Source organism: Anabas testudineus, chromosome 17 (genome assembly GCF_900324465.2).
Source record: "Anabas testudineus chromosome 17, fAnaTes1.2, whole genome shotgun sequence".
Lineage (NCBI taxonomy): Eukaryota > Metazoa > Chordata > Actinopteri > Anabantiformes > Anabantidae > Anabas > Anabas testudineus.
Window position 1 is genome coordinate 8,248,824 of NC_046626.1, and position 19,526 is coordinate 8,268,349.

A 19,526-nucleotide genomic window follows, 5' to 3' on the forward strand; every position below is an offset into this window, starting at 1 on the left:
ATTCATTGTGAAAAAAAAACCTTTAGAAGCATACACTAAGCTGACATGTTGATCCTCTGTGTTGACAGTGCAACAGGGCAAAAGCAATGAAAGAATGGAAAACAGGCTCCTCAGTCCAAATACACTTGGCTGGCTGAAGGTTTTGTTTAGTCTGGTCATCAGGTGCTGCTGATATTTCTTTGTATTCTTCATGTGCCACCACTTGCCATGGTTTCCAGGTCAAAAGTACGAATTCTGTTTTTGATGTGGCTTAATTTGGCTTTCAGATAGTCACAACGTTCCTTTTTCTCTTGGAAACCGGGGTCCTGTAAAACACACACATTGATCATGTGTTAATGTCTGAAACCTCTGCTATCATCTCGCCTGATTTAATCTGTAACTGAAACAAATGAGCCTCACCACACTTATAGATGGATGCAGTATTATTAGCATCAGTGGACAGCTTCATTAAAAACACGCAAATATCACCTGTGCGTTTACACAACAGTAATGTGTCTAATTGTTTCCCACAGATAAAAAACAACTCATCACTTACACTCTTTTTCTGCTGATATGTCTTCAAAACACTTTGAATTCTCTGCTGATCCTGAAGGAAAATGACATTAAACAGACAACATCATAACTGCCCTATCCTAACACAGAAATGACGTAAGAGTATATTTTCTTTATCTTAGATTAATGATAATTAAAATAAAGCTAAATTATACCTCATGGCTTTTTCCATCTCTGAGAAGTTGTGCCATCATGGCATCCAAGTCTCTGAACTTCCTAAGAGTGTTGCTGATGTCTCTGTGAAGGTCCTTGTACTCCTGATATTGGTCATTGAAAACAGCTCTGTACTTTTCTCGTTCTTCCACACAGCTGATCTCTGGATATTTCCTACACAGAGAGAAAATGTCACAACAACAACAAGTACAGTAAACAGTATGTAGTCAATTTAGAGAAATGTTTTCAGATTTACACTTCAGCTTTTTAACATGTAATGTTCACTCACATGATGTAGTCTGCAATGATGTGTACTTTAGGGGTGTATTCAGGTGCTTTGTCTTTCTCCAGACTGAAACTGATGTGATCTTTACTGAGCGATTTATCCATTTCATCTTTGAATGATATGCGTTTGGGTTTTTGGGGTTTGAGTGGGATGGACTGCTGAAACTCCTCCTGGGGCTGCAGAAAAAAAAGTCTCAGTATTTTTCATTATGTATGTTATAGAGAAAGCACCACACCACACATGGTAGCAGAACAAAAAAAATCTCCTTGAGTTTGAACTCTTCACTTGCACATTGAAACAAAGACTAGATGGCCACTAAAGTGCTTTTCCAGCAAACGGCAGTCTCACTGCAGATTGACAGAAAGAGGAGAGTGATGTCCAAACTTAATACAGGGAACGTCCTGTCTCAAAACTCAAACACACAAAAAGTCAAGCAGCCAAAAGAAAACCAAACATTAGATACATGTATTATAGTATGTGTATATATCGAGACCTGTAATAGTAGTAAACTCTTCAAACTTTCACCTTTCTACAAACCGCTGCTGCTTTGAAATTTCCTTTCAACTGGATTTAGAAACCACAAGTTTGTCTTTTCATGTTCTCTAAAGTAATTTAAAAACTTACTTGGTTCTCGAAGTAAACTCTCTCCCTACGTGCGGCTTCGTGCCTCCACATCTTTAGACAAACCAGGAAGCTTCCCAGATACAATGTCATGTTGATGAAGATGAAAGCTGTTCCTGCCATCTGGCCCCCATCGACACGACACAGATTAGCCATGATGGGGTTAACGCCTATTGTCATGTAGCACAGCCCGCCACGGTTCAAGTCATTCAGGTACACAATCCCTGCAGCCATGTATAGCAGGAACATGGCCACATTGGTGAAGGCCTCCGTCAGAGGCCACCATGGGGAATCGAGGAGGATGGTGCGATAGTACATAGTCATTCCCATCACCAGAAGACAGAAGGTGATTAACCAGCAGACTCCCGCTACAGCCAGAATGAAGGGAGTCATAGGGCCTCTGTAGCTGTACCCAGACACCCCGAGCCCATTGTTATATAAACCATTGTAGAGGCCATAGGAGTTGGACCACTCGCTGTCTTTCTGAATGTAGGCGATGACACAGGCAAAGACCATTCCCCCAAACAGGAGCTGAAGTCCAGCAAGAAGTCTGAGCAGGCCTGGCCACGATTTCAAATAAGAGTACTTCTGGTTATAGACCTCCAACTTCTCAGCGTAGTACTCTGCAGGGTGGATACTGGTGAGTACCGAATCCTCTTGAGAGCCTTGATAGAGCAGATCATCAGTGGGGCTGTCTCTCAACAAAGGCTTTTGGGAGTTCTGGCTCGAGTTGCCTGACGATTCTTCCCAGTTCTTGCGCATAATCAAGGGACTTATCGGGGGGCTGACCCTGGTCCCATTAGGTAGGATCTGGATCCTTGTTGTGCTGGGTTCAGAGTAAGAGGAACTGTCATTATCCTGTGTCCTTTTATTGATGAGACCACCCCATGACTGAGGGATGAGGGATTTCAGCCTGTCTTTTATACTCCCTTTTTTCACATTATCCTCTGTATCTGCATGGGTTGGAGTACTGGATGTGCAGCTTGTAGCATCATCAGTGATATTATCTGGGGTGGGTGTGTGAGTAACCCACACAGGCACTGGTGGATCACTAATGGAGTTCCTCTTGCAAGAGGAGGACCCAGCCACACTGTCAGGCACTTGTCCCTTGAGTTTCCTGCTCCAGCTTTTCATGCTGTGGGCTGATTTTGGTAACTGATTGAGAAAGATGTAATCACAAAATCCTTTTGAGGCATAGAGAGAAAGAAACAGTGGGTAACATATTAGTTTTGTATAATAAGCAAGTAATTATATATATGATCACACATGTGTTCTAAATTATAAGAAAACCTAAAGAAAACCTTCAAGGTCAATCCCTGAAGCATATGGAATTGAGGTCAAAGTTAAGTTTCTGATTTCATTAACAAATCTACATGTCCCAGGACAACAAAGTAACTTCCTCATGACTAAGTCCACCTAAATGGCGCAAGTCCAACATTCGCCAACAGAACATTTGCCTCAGTATATTCAATTATTGTGAACGAACAGTGTCAGGAATGAGGCAGACTCTCAGCTGCAGCGCAGCAACTCAGACACGGAGCACAACATGACTACGGTGCGGCTCAGGCTCAGTGAATAACAGAGGAGTTTAAGCTGAGCTGTGACTCACAGCAAGTGGCTGCATAACAGCAACAGCCATCAGGGGGTCACAGCAGATCAGAGACAAACATATTATAAACCTAAAGCATATTTGTTTTTACAACAATTTGGGAATCTTAAAAAACTAAAACTTTCCTTACTCGTTTGATTGTGTCCCTGATCAAGCAGGTGCCTGCTGTAAAATGGCTGTTGTGTCCACAAGGTCCATTCAGCTCGACCTCTCTCAGGTGACTCACTCCCTAATTTGGACACACACAGGGGGATTGGCCACTGTGTGTGGAGAAATGAGGGAGGAGCTAAAGCTTAAATATTAAACCTGAACCACCCCATGCTGGCGCTGACTGGTACCAGAAGGTTAATCTGTGGGAGAGAGAGAGGGAGAGTGGAAATAGTTGACATTTCTAAAACAAATTAGAGTAGGTGGTGAGCTTACCTGAAATGATGCATGTGGCCCACTATAGGCGCACTAAGAGGGCCTGTGTGGCCGTTTAGGCTGCTTGGAGCTCATATTAGTGGCAAAAAGTGGATAATCCTCATTTTCATGCTGCTTCAGGGGTTGTTTTGCACACATACACACCCAGCGTTGTCTAGTAGTTCTTATTACTTAGGTATTACAGATATCACTTTTAATCCAAAAACACTGGCTTCATTAGGCTAGATCACACTTATTTTAAGAGACAAGCGTGTGCTTCATATCAGCTCTTTATTATCAATTACATCTCATATCTGTGATCCTGTGAAATAGTGCTTTATCATCCCATCGTTTATGAATAATTCATTCTCATCTCAGCTGTGTCTTATTGTGTTGTAGTTACAGGAGGAGCTCGAGCGTTTGACACTAGAGGGCAGCAGGCTCCTGGTCTTCTCACCAATTCTAAGCCGCCTCTCTCTTGCACTGGGTTTGTCTCAACATCACACTGGTGGTCTCTGTCTTTCCTGTTGTTTTTATACTTGGTCGCTTTGCACAATTATAATTTTGAAAAATAAATATGTAAAAATGTTCTAGTATCTAAAAAAATACTTTTTTACTGTTCTTACCATGTTTCTTCAGTCACGTGTGAGCAATCCAATAAAATCCAGCTAATTTAACAAAACACATACCAATATTGGACAAAGGATGTAAAATATATTGCGTGGTGCAAAGTTAATGTAACCAGTATCCACTCCAGTGACATGAACTGACGGCTTTTCCTCAGCCGACTCCAAATCTGGCTCTAGGAATCACGTCTGCTGTATAATGTGACGTCAGTCTGTGCTTAGCGATTCTTCCAGAGCAGAGATGATTTTCATGTAGAGAGAGCTCAGGGCAAGGACATCTGTGGTGATCCCCCATCCCCCCAAAGTACCACCCACACACCCACACACCCATACTGCAGTATTCATAGCAAGTACACTACAGTAAACACATAAAGCAACCCACTCTCTCAAGTAAGATTCCCACCGGTGACCTTGGCCCGGGGCTGGCATGTCCCCGACTGCCGGTGCAGGTGCCTGCTTAGCAACAAAAAATATACCCAACAATATGATAAGTCTAGTCAGAAATGTAAAATAGCTGCACAGCACACATGCATACACACACAGAGACAGATATGAGTGGATCTGATCCTCTAATTTGATTCTCCTCTTCAAACTTGATCCTTTGATTGACAGATTTCTCTTCTACACTTTTATTTCCTTTGTTGAATTTGTGGCAACTTAGTAATGCACTGTAATAGTATTTCTTCTTTTTCTTCTTTCTTATTTACTTAATTTCAATCAATCAATCAATAATTTGATTTTGAGTGTTCCATTACATGGTAATGTACCAGGTGAGTCATTTAAATCTTATGTACACGCTCTGGTGGCCGTATACAGAAAGTTAATATATGATCAAAACAGTTCTTGATCTGAGACATGATCATAGATGTGAATTTCTAGCCTTGGGTGAAATGATTCTATCAACTGGAGGACAAGTGGGAGGCTACATGTATACATTATGTGTGTATCTGAGTGTATGCACATGCAAACTGTAGATATTTACAACTATACTTTCATGCCTGAAGGCTTCACGTATGGGTTGAGGGCTCTGGAAAGGCTTTTCTTCTTCTTCCACAGCTAAAAAAACACAAGGAAGGTACGGCAGCCTCCAACAGACAAGTTAATTCAGCCTGAGATCTCTCAGAGAGAAAAATAAGCAGCAGAAGACGAGGTACGGAGCGACAGAGACAGAAAGAAAGAACGGATGGAGGCTGAAATAAATGACACTCAAAAAAAAAAAAAACATCTCATGGAATGAAAAGGCACTTCACACACTCTCCACCACCACAGCCCTATGCATTAAAGAAAGATGAAGCAAGATCAATACTCCTATTGTTTCTGATTTCCCCAAGTGTATGCCAAACCACGTTAGCTGAAAGTGATAGGGAGGGCATTAAGCATAATGCAGCTGCTAGCTATTAGCTCCCAGGGCAGGCAGAGACAAAAGTGGAGCCTGTGATAAATTCAATAAATGACTTCCCCTGCCTGCTGCAAGCTGTCCCAGAAGGACCTTTTTACACTTTGGGATGATCCTTAACACCCTGCAAGCTAATTCCTCCTCCTGTCCTTTCCCCGCCTGAGGGTCATCCTTAGTCTTGTGGAACCTGCTTCTTTCCCTCGTCTTTTGTGACCATGGATTGATCTTCAGTACCCTCTAGAGGAGAGCTTTGGTAATCTAATGCCTCTTTACTTGCTTTTCTCAGTTAAAAACAAAAAAAAAATAAGTAAGTGGCTGGATGGGATTAACAAAGACAGACACTGTCACATATTAAAATAAGGACAGGATGTTATCGAAGCTGAACATCTGTAACTTACCTGGGTGTTTGTTTGTTTATTTTTTATTTTTTTGCTTTGGTTTGGATCATGAAACAAATTTCTATTCATTTACTCATTTGATTAGCGCACATTTGAAATAGTAGACAATCAAAAGACAGGATTAAAACAATATTCGATTTAACTATTCTGCACTTATATAGAGGATGAGGAGCGGGGAAGCTGTGCCCTGTGTTTTGATGCATGTCTTTGGGGTTGTGTAGCAACAACTACAGGGTGACTGACTCTGCCACTCTTGCAGGATATCGGTCTGCTGCCAAGTCCCTCCTGATTTGGGTGTAATTAACCAGGCTGTGCCTTGTTTGTGCATGTGGACATGAATAGTAGCTTGTTATTTGAACATTAATAGCTGTGTGTGTGCATTGTGTACAGCCCGTATTTCACCTTGGAACAGTGCCTCAGCAGCTGGTGTGTCCTCTGGAGCAGTGTTTATGTTTATTTCAATACATCCTCATGTAATCGTGTTTTAGGACATCACTACCTCACAGTTTTACAAGAAGAGACAAGGGGTGTCTATGTCCGTCAACACGTGCGCCAGCCCGTCTTTCAGTGTCACACTTGGTATTTGGCTGTTACCATTTAGCTTTACCCGAGGCTCCTTGTGGTGGATCGTGTGTGAAAATGTCTCAGATGGCATGGCACAAGTTTAGACTTTTGTCAACACTGTGAAGAATAAAATGTGATTTAAAAAAAAAAAAAAGATTTGAAATGGAAGGTGAAAAACAAAGAGAGTTGTTGTCATAGCTGAAGATAGTCTTTAATGATTTGACCTTGGTGTCTCTCCTTTCTAGGTCAAACGTTCACCTGCAAAATGAAAGATCAGCAAACAGTATACAGAGAACATGTTAAACCGATTTGCCATCCATTAAAAGTTGATTTATTCCAGTGCTACTACGTACATTATGCATCATGTGGCAGTGTACACAGAACAATGATTGGGTTACATTTCTTCACTTTTTGGGGTTTTTCACTCTGTTATTGTTCAGGAATGTGTTCTGATGCCTGCTCTATGAGGAAAGCCTACTTTTTCAGGATAATAGAAGATTCTGGGATGCTTTTGTCACTTTCACTCATCTGCCATCATCAGAATATCACTGTAACTGTCCCACACTTCACTACAAAATGCTGTTTTTGTTTTGTTTTTTTTTAATTAATTTTCTAGTGGAGAAAATCGAGTCACTATTAAATATTGGAATGGTGTTTTGGTAGGTCTTTGTTTATGGCAGGAGAAGGACTGGAGAAAACTAACCCTTTAAGCTGAATAAAAACAGTAGAGCCTGATCAAACCCCTACATTCCAACAATTTATATTTTTTATTATACTTCTACTGCATATCATACTATGCATTTCACCAATTTACCTTTATCCCTGTTTTTCCCATTTGTCCTGTTTACTTGGTGACATCTACAATGAGGTCATATTTACAGGACACCCTCTTTTGCTGATGGCCCCCTGGGCCAAAACGGACATCTTGTCACTGAATGAGTTATGACTCATCTTTCTCTTTTTCAATGTCCTCTTCCCTGCTGTCTAAGGAAGGATGGCGTCCTTCACATCAGCACCATTACTTCTCTGGGAAAGGTGCCCCAGCATCTGTGATCCTTCCTGGTGTAAGTCAATGTTGGACATTAACCTGGAGGTTCCCCTGCATCTCCCTTTCTTTCTGTTTTTTATCATTTAATGTGACCATTTGGGAAGCCTCTTATTGCATGGGGACTGATGTTCTTAATGATGACAGATGACAAACGTGGGGCTAAACCTCTAATGAAATGAAGAGGTGGAAACCTCCGACACAAACAGGCAGGTAAGGTCGTAATCAAGCAGATATTCTTCCAGTAGTTGTCGTGGCTCATTGGATAACACTGATTGAAACCAAGACTGTAATGGCAGCAAAAATCCCTTCTTTATGAAAGGCTGAAGTGCAGCACTGTATGGGAGGTGGCGAGCGGTGGGGGCAGTAAAGAGTCATGCTTTCATTAACTAAAGCTGAAAGGAAAAAACTAATATTCATGCTTGAAGTTTCACTCACAGCAAACAGAATATGTTTGTGAATTAAGTGCTCTCTGGCCAGTCAATAGCATGTGGGAGAGTGTATCTGCCTCATAGGGTTTGATTTAGACCCATCTCAGCCTGATGCAGCTTGGAAATAATTACGATCCAGGAAATAATAATGATACAGTTAGTCTGTTACCTTAAGGGGCCATAAATATGATTGAAATATGATTTTGAGCACTAACATCCTTTTGGAACTCATCTAGCATTCAAACTAATTTAGCACTGAATGCTAACCTGCTAAGTAACATCCTGATCTGCTTTTCTTTGGAAGAAAAACTTTCCCAAATCTACCTCTTCAAGCCGCGTCACGCGTCATGTACCATGACTTTGAGATTTTAAAAGTTCTAATTTCTTCTCTATTACGGTGAATGCATTTTAACAACAAATACAAAACAGGGGCCTGATATTCTCATTTTAAAGGAATAGTTTGATATAGTGGGACAATTGCTCATTAATCTTCTTGCTGACTTTAGAAAAAAAATAATCACTTGTGTGTGTACAACAAAAATGCTATCAATCAGTTAGCTTAGAATAAAGACAGAACAAAATGGAAAACAGCTGCCCTGGCCCTGCATGAAGGCAATAAAACCACTTACCAGCACATGTGTAGATTTAAGAAACATACTGTACTGTGCTGCACTCATTAAAAAAAGAAACCTAAACGAAGGGTTACCCTTAACTGTGTGATGCAAGTTGAACATAACTCACTTAAGTTTATTTAACATAATAGTTAAACAACCTTAAGTTGTCTACGTTTATCAAACTTTAATTTTAATTTATCTTAGGTTTAATTTCTTTGTGTGCGTGTTTGTGTAATATGTCTTTCCTCTTATTATTCCTCATAGTTACAGGGTTGAAACTGGTATGAGACCAGTATCATCCTTCTACTAATTAGGAAATGAATGAGCATATATCCCAAAATGTTGAACTATTCCTTTAAACGTTCTTACAGACCAGTTAACTGTTCAGTTACCATGAAAGTTTCTTCAGCACTTTTATTTGGACAATTTCTTTTGTAATAGCGATTTTTCTTCACCTCATATTTGAAACAGGGAATGCATTACAGAATTACATTACTGCAACTCTCTAGGTTCTGCATCTCTAAAAAACCCTAAGTGTCCTATTAAAAAAAAAAAAAAGCAAAAATAACAAAAGAAAGAAAGAAACGCAACAAATGAATAAAAGGAAATATAATGAAATCAAAATAAGGAAAAATTACCAAGCCGTCCAAGGAAGATTGTGTGCCATTGTTGTTTTTGCACAGAACCATGCAAAGGGTCAAAGTTGTTGACCAGTGGTGTGTGTCTCTGCGGCTGTATATACCAGCAGACCTCAAGCCATGCCATTATCTGAAGACCATAGGAAGCTCTAATTAGTGTTGGTGAGAAAGGTAGACTACTACATATTTCATTGTTGTGTGTATGGGTGTGCAGCATTGAGCTAAAAGTGAATTCATTCTCCGAGACACGCGCTCACACAATATTCTCTCATTCTGTCTCACTTTCACTTGCTCTCTGGTCATTTTTCATTTCTCACGGTGTTAGTAGAAATAGAAAAAAAAGGTTTTCAAAACATTTAGAGTTGCTGTGTAATGGAGGCAATGTTATGCATTACATTAAGACATTTTCTTTAAAATTTTTGGAGAGGAATGTATCTGAAAAAGGAATGCAATGCTGTATTCAGACTGTTAACATCGTAAAAAAGCTCTGAAATTAGTAATTAAATAACCCTCTACTATTTATACATTCAGGCACTGAAAAATCACATGTCAATATGTAACTAAAAAAGATAGTCGCTCTCATTTTTCCCTTGGTAAGAACAAGGAAGCTGAAACCTTGAAGTTGGCAACTGTGTAAATTTTTCCTACCCAGTAGTAATGCCATATGCATCCCCTTTGCTTCTTTTGTGTGATAGTTTCCTCTCCCTGTTAAGTGCATTTTCAAACACTGACCTGAAGTCAGATCTTTCGAAGGCTGTCCTAAAGCTTTCATCCCTAACTTATGGGAAAGAATCCATGACACTAGTCTTTAGAAAGGGAAATCCAATGGTTTGTCTCGATCTCCTCACCGGACAAACAGATAGACAAACAGATGCTTGGACGGATGTCCTCCATGGCCTCAGAGGGCCAACAGGTGAGCCAAGACCCTCCGCTTCACAGACCAACTTCTACCCCTCATGGTTAAGGACTCTCCGGTGTGATAGCCAGCTTTCACCCCAGCGACCCTGAACTCAGTCATTTTTTAACTATACAAGGGCTTTTACAAAAAAGCTAACTTGAACAGCCATACAATGGCTAAAACATAAACCATATCTCTACTTTATCTCAGTTTTTCAGTCTTTTTAATTTTTTTTTCTCTTTTTCTTCTTTTGGATGCATTTGTGTTTTTTGTTGGTTTAAGTCTTGCTTTGCGTTTCTCTGTTCTTTTGGAATAGCTCTGATCCAGTCCTGTGCTGAGAGTCTCAGTCACAGAGGAATTGGTTTTTGGATTTGATGTTGGGTGGAAAGGAAGGAGGGAGGGAATGGGTTAGAGGGCGCTGACCATGTGGGGGTTTCAAGATGTGGTTTCACTATTAGTCCGGACATGGACTCTCCAGCTGTTACAGGGATGGCTGTGTATGGACAGAATGAGATGACGAGTTGGTTTGGGAACGGTGAGGCTTAAAGGTGATGGTAGACAATTTGCCACGGCTATCCGCTATCTGAAGAGGTGTGTGGTGCTGTGGAGGGGGAGCGCCGCCTGCGGGTGGTGGAAGTCCAAGATCGCTCAGACCTTTCAGAGCGCTCTGAGGCTAGTGAGGCGGGCCGAAAGCGGTGAACAAAGCCGTCCAGGAAGTCCTGCTGCTGCTGGGTTATGGCTTGGGAGATGAGGCAGGGCAGCGCCTGCAGGCTGCCCGTCACCGAGTCCAGCTTGTCCTCCAATGTGCCGATGCGCTTGTCCAGCTCTTCACTGCGCTCCTGCAGCTCTGACACCAGGTCATACATCACATTCTGGGTCTAATGAAGGAGAGAAAGTAAATGTGTTTGGGGAGGTACAAGAACAGGAGGACAGAGAAGGAGGGAGGAGGATGGAGAAACAAAGAGAACAAAAGCTGATTTACAACTTAATATCCACAAAGAGAGATGAAGCAACTGGATTTATCAAAAGATACAGTATGTAAACAAAAGCCCTTCATGTAATAGTGCATTGTAAATTTTAAAGGAGACGGTCTAAATCTGACTTGCTCCATCTGAAGAGGAGAAAACACTGACAGGACGAAGCATCGGGGGTGGGGGGTTGTATAGTTTCAGCAAGTCAGCACAGATTTTATCTTCTCTCTGATTTAACAACCAGCTTCTCCAGTCCATTTATAGTTATGTAGAGGTCTTTAATGCTTTATGCGTTTACTTGACAGACACGTAATGATAAGTGATTCAATTATTTAGGCACTTACTGTATTGTTCCAACTATAGATGCGGAGGGGCCAATGATAATGCATGTGGTATCGTCATGTACTTCTAGTGTTGACACAGTGACAACGTTATATCTTATCAAACATGATGTAATATATTATTATATATATCATTTAATTATGATTATATTCTTAAAAGCAAAGCTCAATGAAATATTTCCTATTTCTGGATATGAGGTTTGTGCGTCTCAGCAATCAGATGGTTTCAGTCATGTAAATAAAAGAGAAAGGGTTACTTCTTACTAGCTCTTGAAAAAACATATTGGGCTGTTGAACTACTGTAAGGTGTACACAGATGGACCTGACCAGTGAGCAGAGTAAGGGCAAATAAACACACATTAAAGGAGTTGGCCTCAGAACCTTTTAAAATACACACTGGAGTGCAAATGCCATCCACATCAAATGAGGCTGCACTCATGCGCCTCCCTTTGAACCCCCTCTCTGCTCTGCTCTGCTGGGTCAGCTGACATCTATACAGCAGGACAGAAGCTACTGAGGCATGACTGTATTCACCCTCTCATAGTCACACACTGGTTACAAGGAGTGGTCAGGTCCAGGTTATTGATACGGTATGCTTAAAGTGGATCCTCCACTCCACTAGCACCAAGATCTGGCCTTAGTTTGGTAGCAACAAAAACAAAAAGTCATTATATTCAGGAATGAAATGGTTACGTCACTGATCCCCGACATGTCCAGCGTTACCTCAGGACTCAATCAGGACATACAAAGAATGAATCTGTCAATCAGCATGTAATGTTGTGTTGATCTTTGAGTGTTAATCTTTAGGTATTTAAGCATGACTGGTTTAATTATTGTCTTTAAAACTGACACAAACAGTGATTGTAAACATAATGTGCTTTAGAGGATACCTTTCATTTAAATTAAGCTTTAAACAAATGGATTCTATCTTGCCTGAATCCAATCAACTTTGGCCTTGACTGAAATTTTAAGACGCAAACAATCTACATGAAAAGATGTTTTCACGTAAGACACCGGCTATAATGTTTACAAATCATGTCATGTACTTCTTTTCTTACTTACTTCAAGTAAATGGCTTTCAATAATTGATTATAGTATTGAATGCATATGTGCAAACAGTGCCTCCTTTACACCTCAAATAACGTGTCATTAATTTAGTTTCTGGTTACCTGCTAAAAACAAAGCAGAGTGGAAAGGTGCTAAAATGCTCCAGAGATTGTTTTGTAGGAAGGAACTGCAGAGAAAAGTAATAATTAGCTCTTATCACTACAAATGTACCAAAAGCCAAAGAGGTATAATTCGTCCTATACAGAGAGAAAACTGCTGATGCACATGTGTGATTTCACCTGCACATACAGACGCTGTGCTGTACAGCGTTCATATACACAGCATGCTGGGGCAACATCTATAAACAACATATAAACAGCAAACAGCAGGGAAAAGGAGATGAATTATGACCTCTGGCTTTCAGTACAAATGAACCCTTCCTTGTTACACACAGTCGTTTGATTTATTGTTACTGATTAGACCAGATTTAAAGTAAAAGGTTTTAAGTAACCGGCTGACTAGTGTAAACAGATAATAGAGTTTAAAATCAGATGACCTACCTTTGCCAGGTCCACCAAGGTGTTGGCCTGATCATGCAGTTTCCTCTGCTCCATCTTCACACTGCGCAGTCTGGTGGAGGAACACGGAAGTAGGAACACAAAAGAGGAGGGCAGTAGTTGAAGAAGAGTGAGGTAAGAGAAGGGGAGGAAGGCAGTATGCAGGAGTGGAGAGTAGTGAGACACGTTTTGGGTCATGATCGGGGAAGAGAGAGCCGATAGGGAAGAAAGAAGGAGGAGGAAGAACAACACATATTTTTTATCAGGAGCACTCTCTAACTGATGACACTGAAAAGAGAGAGAACAGCCTGCATGCATCAGAAATACGTGTGCTTTACAAATCTATATGTATACATATATATAGAAATATATATATACACAAGCATTCCTGGTCTTGATCAATGCAATACCAACCAAAACATGCAAAACTGCGGAAGCATACTACACTCATTGAAAAAAAAAATCAAGACTGTGTTTCCAGTGTTTTATAAGGCGGCGGTTTACTGTCATAACAAGATAGTTTCCTCGTAATGGTGCAATGCCTGCAGCAGCATTTTTATCATTAAATTTCCTCTACAATGAGAAAAAGTCGGGAGATACTGAGAGATTCTCTTATTTCCACCTAAAATAATCTAAAAGAAATATCATCAAATGTTTTATTTGTGTGAGAAACACGATGCATCCCACAAAAGCGCAATATGCTTCCATACAAGAAAACCTCAAAATTTATGCTTGAAATCAAAACATTCTCATCTGCTTCCACCCAAATGTAAGACGTTAAAAAAAGGAAAAATAAAAAACAGATGACATGCCCTTAGTCAGTGCTACACACTGGTCAGTGGTAGGACTTCATATATACACAGTGGTCATTCAGTAAGCGTGCGGTGGCTGTGAGTGACTTTGTGCACAATGAAACGAGATTCTTTCAGTGTGTTTGTGTGGGGATGCCACAGATAAAAGATGAAGCTTGCCATAAATAAACTGTCACTGCTGAACATACAGTACAGCAACATAGACATTTCAATGATACGTTGGACATGTTTTGTGATGCCTTCAACATTGTGCCTCCTTATCTCTAATCAAATACATTACGGCACTGTAAAAACTGTTATCGCTGACGTGAATAATGTGTCATTGTTAGTGGTGGCATCGCACAGACATCATCTGGATGTGTGAGAGGAAGAATTTCCCTGTTCGGCAAATTATGAGACAGGATGACATTCAAGGGCATTTATTCATGTGCAAATCAGTATATCAGAGCAGAGTGAGACTGCTCGCTTACGGCTCTGTCTCTGTGGGAAACGGTGTCTGTTTGCTCGGCTTTGTTATCCCTTATGGCTGTCGAAGAATAGGGGCTAAAAGCTAAAAGTCCTGCTTATTAGTGTAACGCATTAGGAGTACACTTTGATTCTACTAAATCCCAACCTACATCTTGTGTTGTGTCTTTTTTTGAGCTGTGTCATCAATGTCACGTGTAAGCGCTGTCGTTTGACCTCAGATAAGAAAGAGAGAAAATAAAAATAAAAAAAAGCAAAAAAAATCAACAACAGCAAAACATTCGTGTCACTCCTCGGTGCATTGCAGTGTGCATGTGCGTGCGTGCGCGCGTGTGTGTGTTCATGTCATCACAAAACCACCAGGAGTGTACAGGATGAGATCTGTTGATGCAGGTTAATATAGCCTCCAGAGCAGCTATATTAATCATGGGCAACACTGTACACTACATTGTAGATGATTATGGACCGCTGGCCAGGCTTACAAAGCGTCAAGCTCATTCTGTGCAAGATGCTTTTTCTTTCACACGTTCTCCCCCAGACAACCCTCCACTATTGACACTGGTGGCAAAATGTTGATGCTTATTTTTGTTTCATTCCATTCAAAGGGGGAATGGGAGGGAGAGGGAAGTAAATGGAACATCGAAGTAAAGAAAAAACAGAAACAATTCAGCATCCAGCATTTTTTTTCTTGTTTTTTTTTTTGTTTTGATTTTTTTTGTTTTTTTTTTTTTTTGGTAACAAACGCTTTTTCATGCATGTCAAACGCAGACATGGAGAGAGAAGGAGTAGGAGGATGTTGAGGAAACAGTAGGAGGAGGATACATAGAAGACTCAACTTACTTCTGAGCTCTGCAGTGATAGAGCAAAACAAAGACAGAACACAGTACAGAGTTTTAACCCCACAACATTCACGAAACAAGTGAAACCATTACACTTCTCACTGTAAGCACGGGGTAAAAGGGGGCTGGAGGGAGAGGGGGACAGGGAAGGGAATAGGAAGGACAATTACAGTAGATTGCAGTGTGTTTGTGTGTGTGTGTGTGTGTGTGTGTGTGTGTGTTTGTGTGTTTGTGAGAGAGCCTACGTGTGTGAATTAACAATCGGAGGAAATGGCTCTGTAAGAGGACACTGCAAGAAATGCTAGAGGTTGATACTAGCAAATATCCACAGGTACAATTACATTTCATCAGTTTAATGGCAATAAAAGTATTAAGAAAACAGCAGAAAATATCACATGAACAATCACAGGAGCATGTTAACGTGTTATAAGTTATGTTTCAATAACAGCTGTTTCACTTTCTGAAAATTGAGTGACTCCCCCTTTGATGGTTGGCGGTGAACAACATTTTCCTGTCAACCAGTTTATTAGACTGTAGACTAGATTAGAAACACAGTGCGGGACTTACTGGTGAATGGCTTGGAGAAACTTGCGCTGGTGTTTCCGCACCTTGGCATGATCTATCTTTTTGACCAACTTGGTGTGTTTGTAGATGAGCCATGTTTCCCTGAGTACATTGGCAGCTGTGTTCTTTACCTGTGAAACGAGGTTGAACATTTAACGTCAAATGGGTCGCACCGGTTTGACAAAGCTAAAACTATAAAGAAAGGTGAAATGATGGCAGGTTAGAGTAAGAGTAACATACAATACAAAACCATGACGTACTACTAGAATGGTGGAATCTACATACTTACAGTTCTGACTAAATAAGATAACATTAGTTGTTGTGTAAATGTGGGACATTTGTGCTGATAATAATGTAGACAGCCTGTAAACCAATGGGGTCAGGTTATTCTTTATTTATTTAATGTTATTCTGCAGACTACTGAAATTGCACAGCAAAAAAATGTAAAATCACTCATTAACTTTCAATACTTATTCACACATAGCCTTTTATGAGAGGTCATAAATAGAAAATGTAGAAACGCATTTCCCTTGGTGTAAATAACAAATATACTGTATATTACTAAGGCAGAGTGCAGTACTATGCAGTGACTCACTCGTTTGCAGAGTTGTGTGTCCATCATGAAGTTGTGGACGTGCTTCTCAGCCTTGGTCAGCTCCAGCTTCCTGGCTACTACTGCAACCACCAGTGCAGTGCAACCAGCTCCCTGTTGCACAAAATCACATTTAAGTGACAACTTGTGCCAAATTTGTACTCGCGTATTGTCTCGAAACATTTACTACAAACTGTTTTTTTTTACTTTATGTCTTCTCTTTATGGAAAGAGCACCCAACAAACCTCTAAAGTTTATTCAGCATAAACAAATGACTAAAGGCTAAAGCATGCACTACATGTCCTGGTATGTGAAACATGAAGGGTAAGGAGGACTGGATACAGTTCAAAAGCAAATACTATATATGTGGATGTAAGATGCAACATAGTGTGTGTGCAGAGCTGAGGTTTAGTGCAGTCTTACGAGGATGTTACGTATATTCCCGAGTGAAGCACAGAGGAACCCACCATTATCCCTGTAAGCAGACACACGCCTTTCCCACAGTACGTGTGTGGTACCATGTCCCCGTAGCCAATGGAGAGGAAGGTAATCGAGATGAGCCACATGGCTCCCAGGAAGTTACTGGTCACTTCCTGTTTGTCATGATACCTGAAGCGATGAAGAAGCATAAGTGGGAGAAACACAGTCAGTAACACAGGACACGTTTTGCTTAACGTGAGCATGCTGGAGAATGACGTGGTGCTGTGTGTGAACCAAACAGGGGTGGTGGGTGGAGGAGGTGGAGATGGTGAAGATCGAAGAGGAGGAGGAAGAAACCATGGCGCAAGGTGTTGCACCTGTATTTTAATGCCAGTCTGGCACAAAGTTCATTCTGCGCGATAATAATATAAAAGAAAAAGACACTTTTATTCTTTTGGGGGTATTTAAGTCTTTTCCATCTGGAAAAGTTTAAGAGGTTGGAAAACTAAACTGACATGTCAGCAGAAAAAAGCAAACAGTGTCCACTTCTGGACAGAATCTGATGGTTTTGATGAATGGTCTTGAACGGAGAGAGCCAAACCACTGAACATGTAGTTCACGTTCAGTGTCTGTCCATTTCAAATTAACCTGTTGGTGAGATGAATGACACAGAGCTCTTTTTATACATTAGAACAGAAACTGTCATTTCAGAAAACATGTTTTAAATGACAAAGTGGCTGAATAAAGAATACTGCAGGTCAAACTTGACAACCGCAAATATGTAATGTCTTTGCCAAAAATCATATTCTACTGCATTAAATCAAACTTAAAACAAATGGCTTAATGTCACGGTTTGCCGAGAAAACCTTCTCCATAGAGTTTTATGCTGCCCCCCCCAAAAAAGGTTTGACAATGCAAATCATCACTTCAAACATGTTGTTTGCTGAATATTGCTGGCAGTCATGTTTGAATTGTCAGTTCAAAGGACTGCAGTGCATATGCAAAGATATTTTTATATAAAAATCACACTGCAAAGCTCAACACCCCCCCCCCCCCCCATTCAACTCGCCTGATTATTCCCAATGGGCTGTCTAGGAGGAGATCAGATACGATTTAATTTTAGAGTTAAAATCAAATATTCAACACTTTGAGACAACATCTTGCTAACATCCTTCTGACAAGGCCGCAATGGAAGAGGTGTAATTCCTTGAGTTTTTTGTTAAAGCTTTTCTAAAGGGGATTCTCACTGGGCAAATCATGAATTGCTAATGACTTCCAACTATCTAGCAGTGACCCAGCATGTGGACTCATAATGCCCAGAACAATCACCTCTAATTAGTGCGGACTGGAACACTTGGGGCCAGAATATAAATGTCTTAAGACGAAAGAAGAAGAAAACCTGAGTTGCTTTTCTGGAAATGCCTGCTCCTCCTTCTCCTCCAAGACAGTTCATTGTTATCAAATATCATAGATGAACTAGTCATGCCCTCTGCAGTTCTTAAAACTCCCACGCTCAGGTTCATATTAATGCTCAAAGTCAGGAGGAAAAACAACTATGAGCACTTGTTTTCCTTCAGAATGACAAAAAAGTGTGCAGTCTGTGGGGTTCAAGCTTTATAAATGACATGCAGAGAAGCAGTCAGTACAATACCATGCAGGAATAAAAAACATGTCTGCATCCTGCATGCTTCAAAGCCAGTATATTGAGAGCAGAGGGAGTGATGGGAAAACCTGGGGTCCGTTTAGATGAATACCACCTCTGACAAATACTGCAGCATCACTAGGTGGAAAGGGATTGTACATCTTCCGAGACGTGCTTTCATTTGTAAACAGTGGGGTAAGATTGGATGTGTAACAAAGAAAGAAGCTCATTGAATTTGACACGCCTGTCTCTTTTACCTGCATCCCAGCACTTCACCAGCTGCCCTTTGATAGCTGCCAGGGGGATGAACTTGATCAGCTGGCTAAATATTGTAATTACAAGTGACTAGTATGTTAATTTCATTCATCTTGTCATCAAGGCGTGCAGAGTGAGTCATGTCTTCAAGGGAGGACTTGTAGAAATGTGCTGCACCTTTCAGCACAGTGAACACTGGGTTATAATGTCTGTCCTAAACAGAACTTCTATATACGCCAACTGAAAATGCACAATGCATGATATTTTAGCAATAAGCGGTTTTGAGAAAACTTTCTTTTATTGTTGTTTTTTTTCTATTTTTTTTCAAAAGACATATTTTAGTAATTGTCCACTCTGAAAAAGAGCGGGAGACAGCCACAGTAGAGCGGAGACAGAGGCTGAATGGGGAGGTAATCAATAGCATTTTAAGGCTCTCAATATACTGTGTCAAGTTTTGGAAGAGCATGGAGAAGAGCTGGCACCACTTTCAACCTATTCCAGGACAAGAGGTACATAGTGTCTGGAGCAGACAGTTTTATTCCCCACTGTTAAATTCTCCTTGACAGACACTCAGATACTCAGATACGATATGTCAGAGATGACATTATTTAGCCACTACTGTATGAAATAAATACCGTAATTCACATCCAAATAAGCTTTAAAACATTGCTTCTGTGGTGGGTTAGAGGAGTACAGCATGATTCACTCAGCTTAGGACAAAAAAGGTGAAACCTCTAAGGGCTAAATCTGCAACTAAACAGGTCAACACCAACTATAGCCAACAGTAG

General features: G+C 40.6%; 2 protein-coding genes across 3 annotated transcripts in view; both read right to left on the reverse strand.

Moving 5' to 3' along the window:
- Window positions 1–35: 35 nt before the first annotated feature.
- Window positions 36–3,430, reverse strand: ocel1 (occludin/ELL domain containing 1). Its single transcript, XM_026373745.1, has 6 exons — window positions 3,352–3,430; window positions 1,616–2,796; window positions 995–1,167; window positions 708–879; window positions 536–586; window positions 36–305 (listed from the first exon to the last, which is right to left on the reverse strand). Exons 2-6 carry the CDS (start codon window positions 2,744–2,746, stop codon window positions 189–191), a joined length of 1,644 nt encoding a protein of 547 aa, XP_026229530.1. The 5' UTR covers window positions 2,747–2,796; window positions 3,352–3,430; the 3' UTR covers window positions 36–188.
- Window positions 3,431–6,915: 3,485 nt separating this feature from the next.
- Window positions 6,916–19,526, reverse strand: part of kcnn1a (potassium intermediate/small conductance calcium-activated channel, subfamily N, member 1a) — a 42,449-nt gene continuing 29,838 nt past the window's right edge. For both annotated transcript variants that reach the window (XM_026374476.1, XM_026374477.1), the window contains exons 5-9: window positions 16,889–17,030; window positions 16,425–16,535; window positions 15,833–15,960; window positions 13,153–13,222; window positions 6,916–11,111 (exon numbers count right to left, since the gene is read on the reverse strand). In XM_026374476.1, coding sequence (XP_026230261.1) covers window positions 10,806–11,111; window positions 13,153–13,222; window positions 15,833–15,960; window positions 16,425–16,535; window positions 16,889–17,030 — 757 coding nt within the window. In that variant the 3' untranslated portion in view covers window positions 6,916–10,805. The remainder of the gene's footprint in view (window positions 11,112–13,152; window positions 13,223–15,832; window positions 15,961–16,424; window positions 16,536–16,888; window positions 17,031–19,526) is intronic.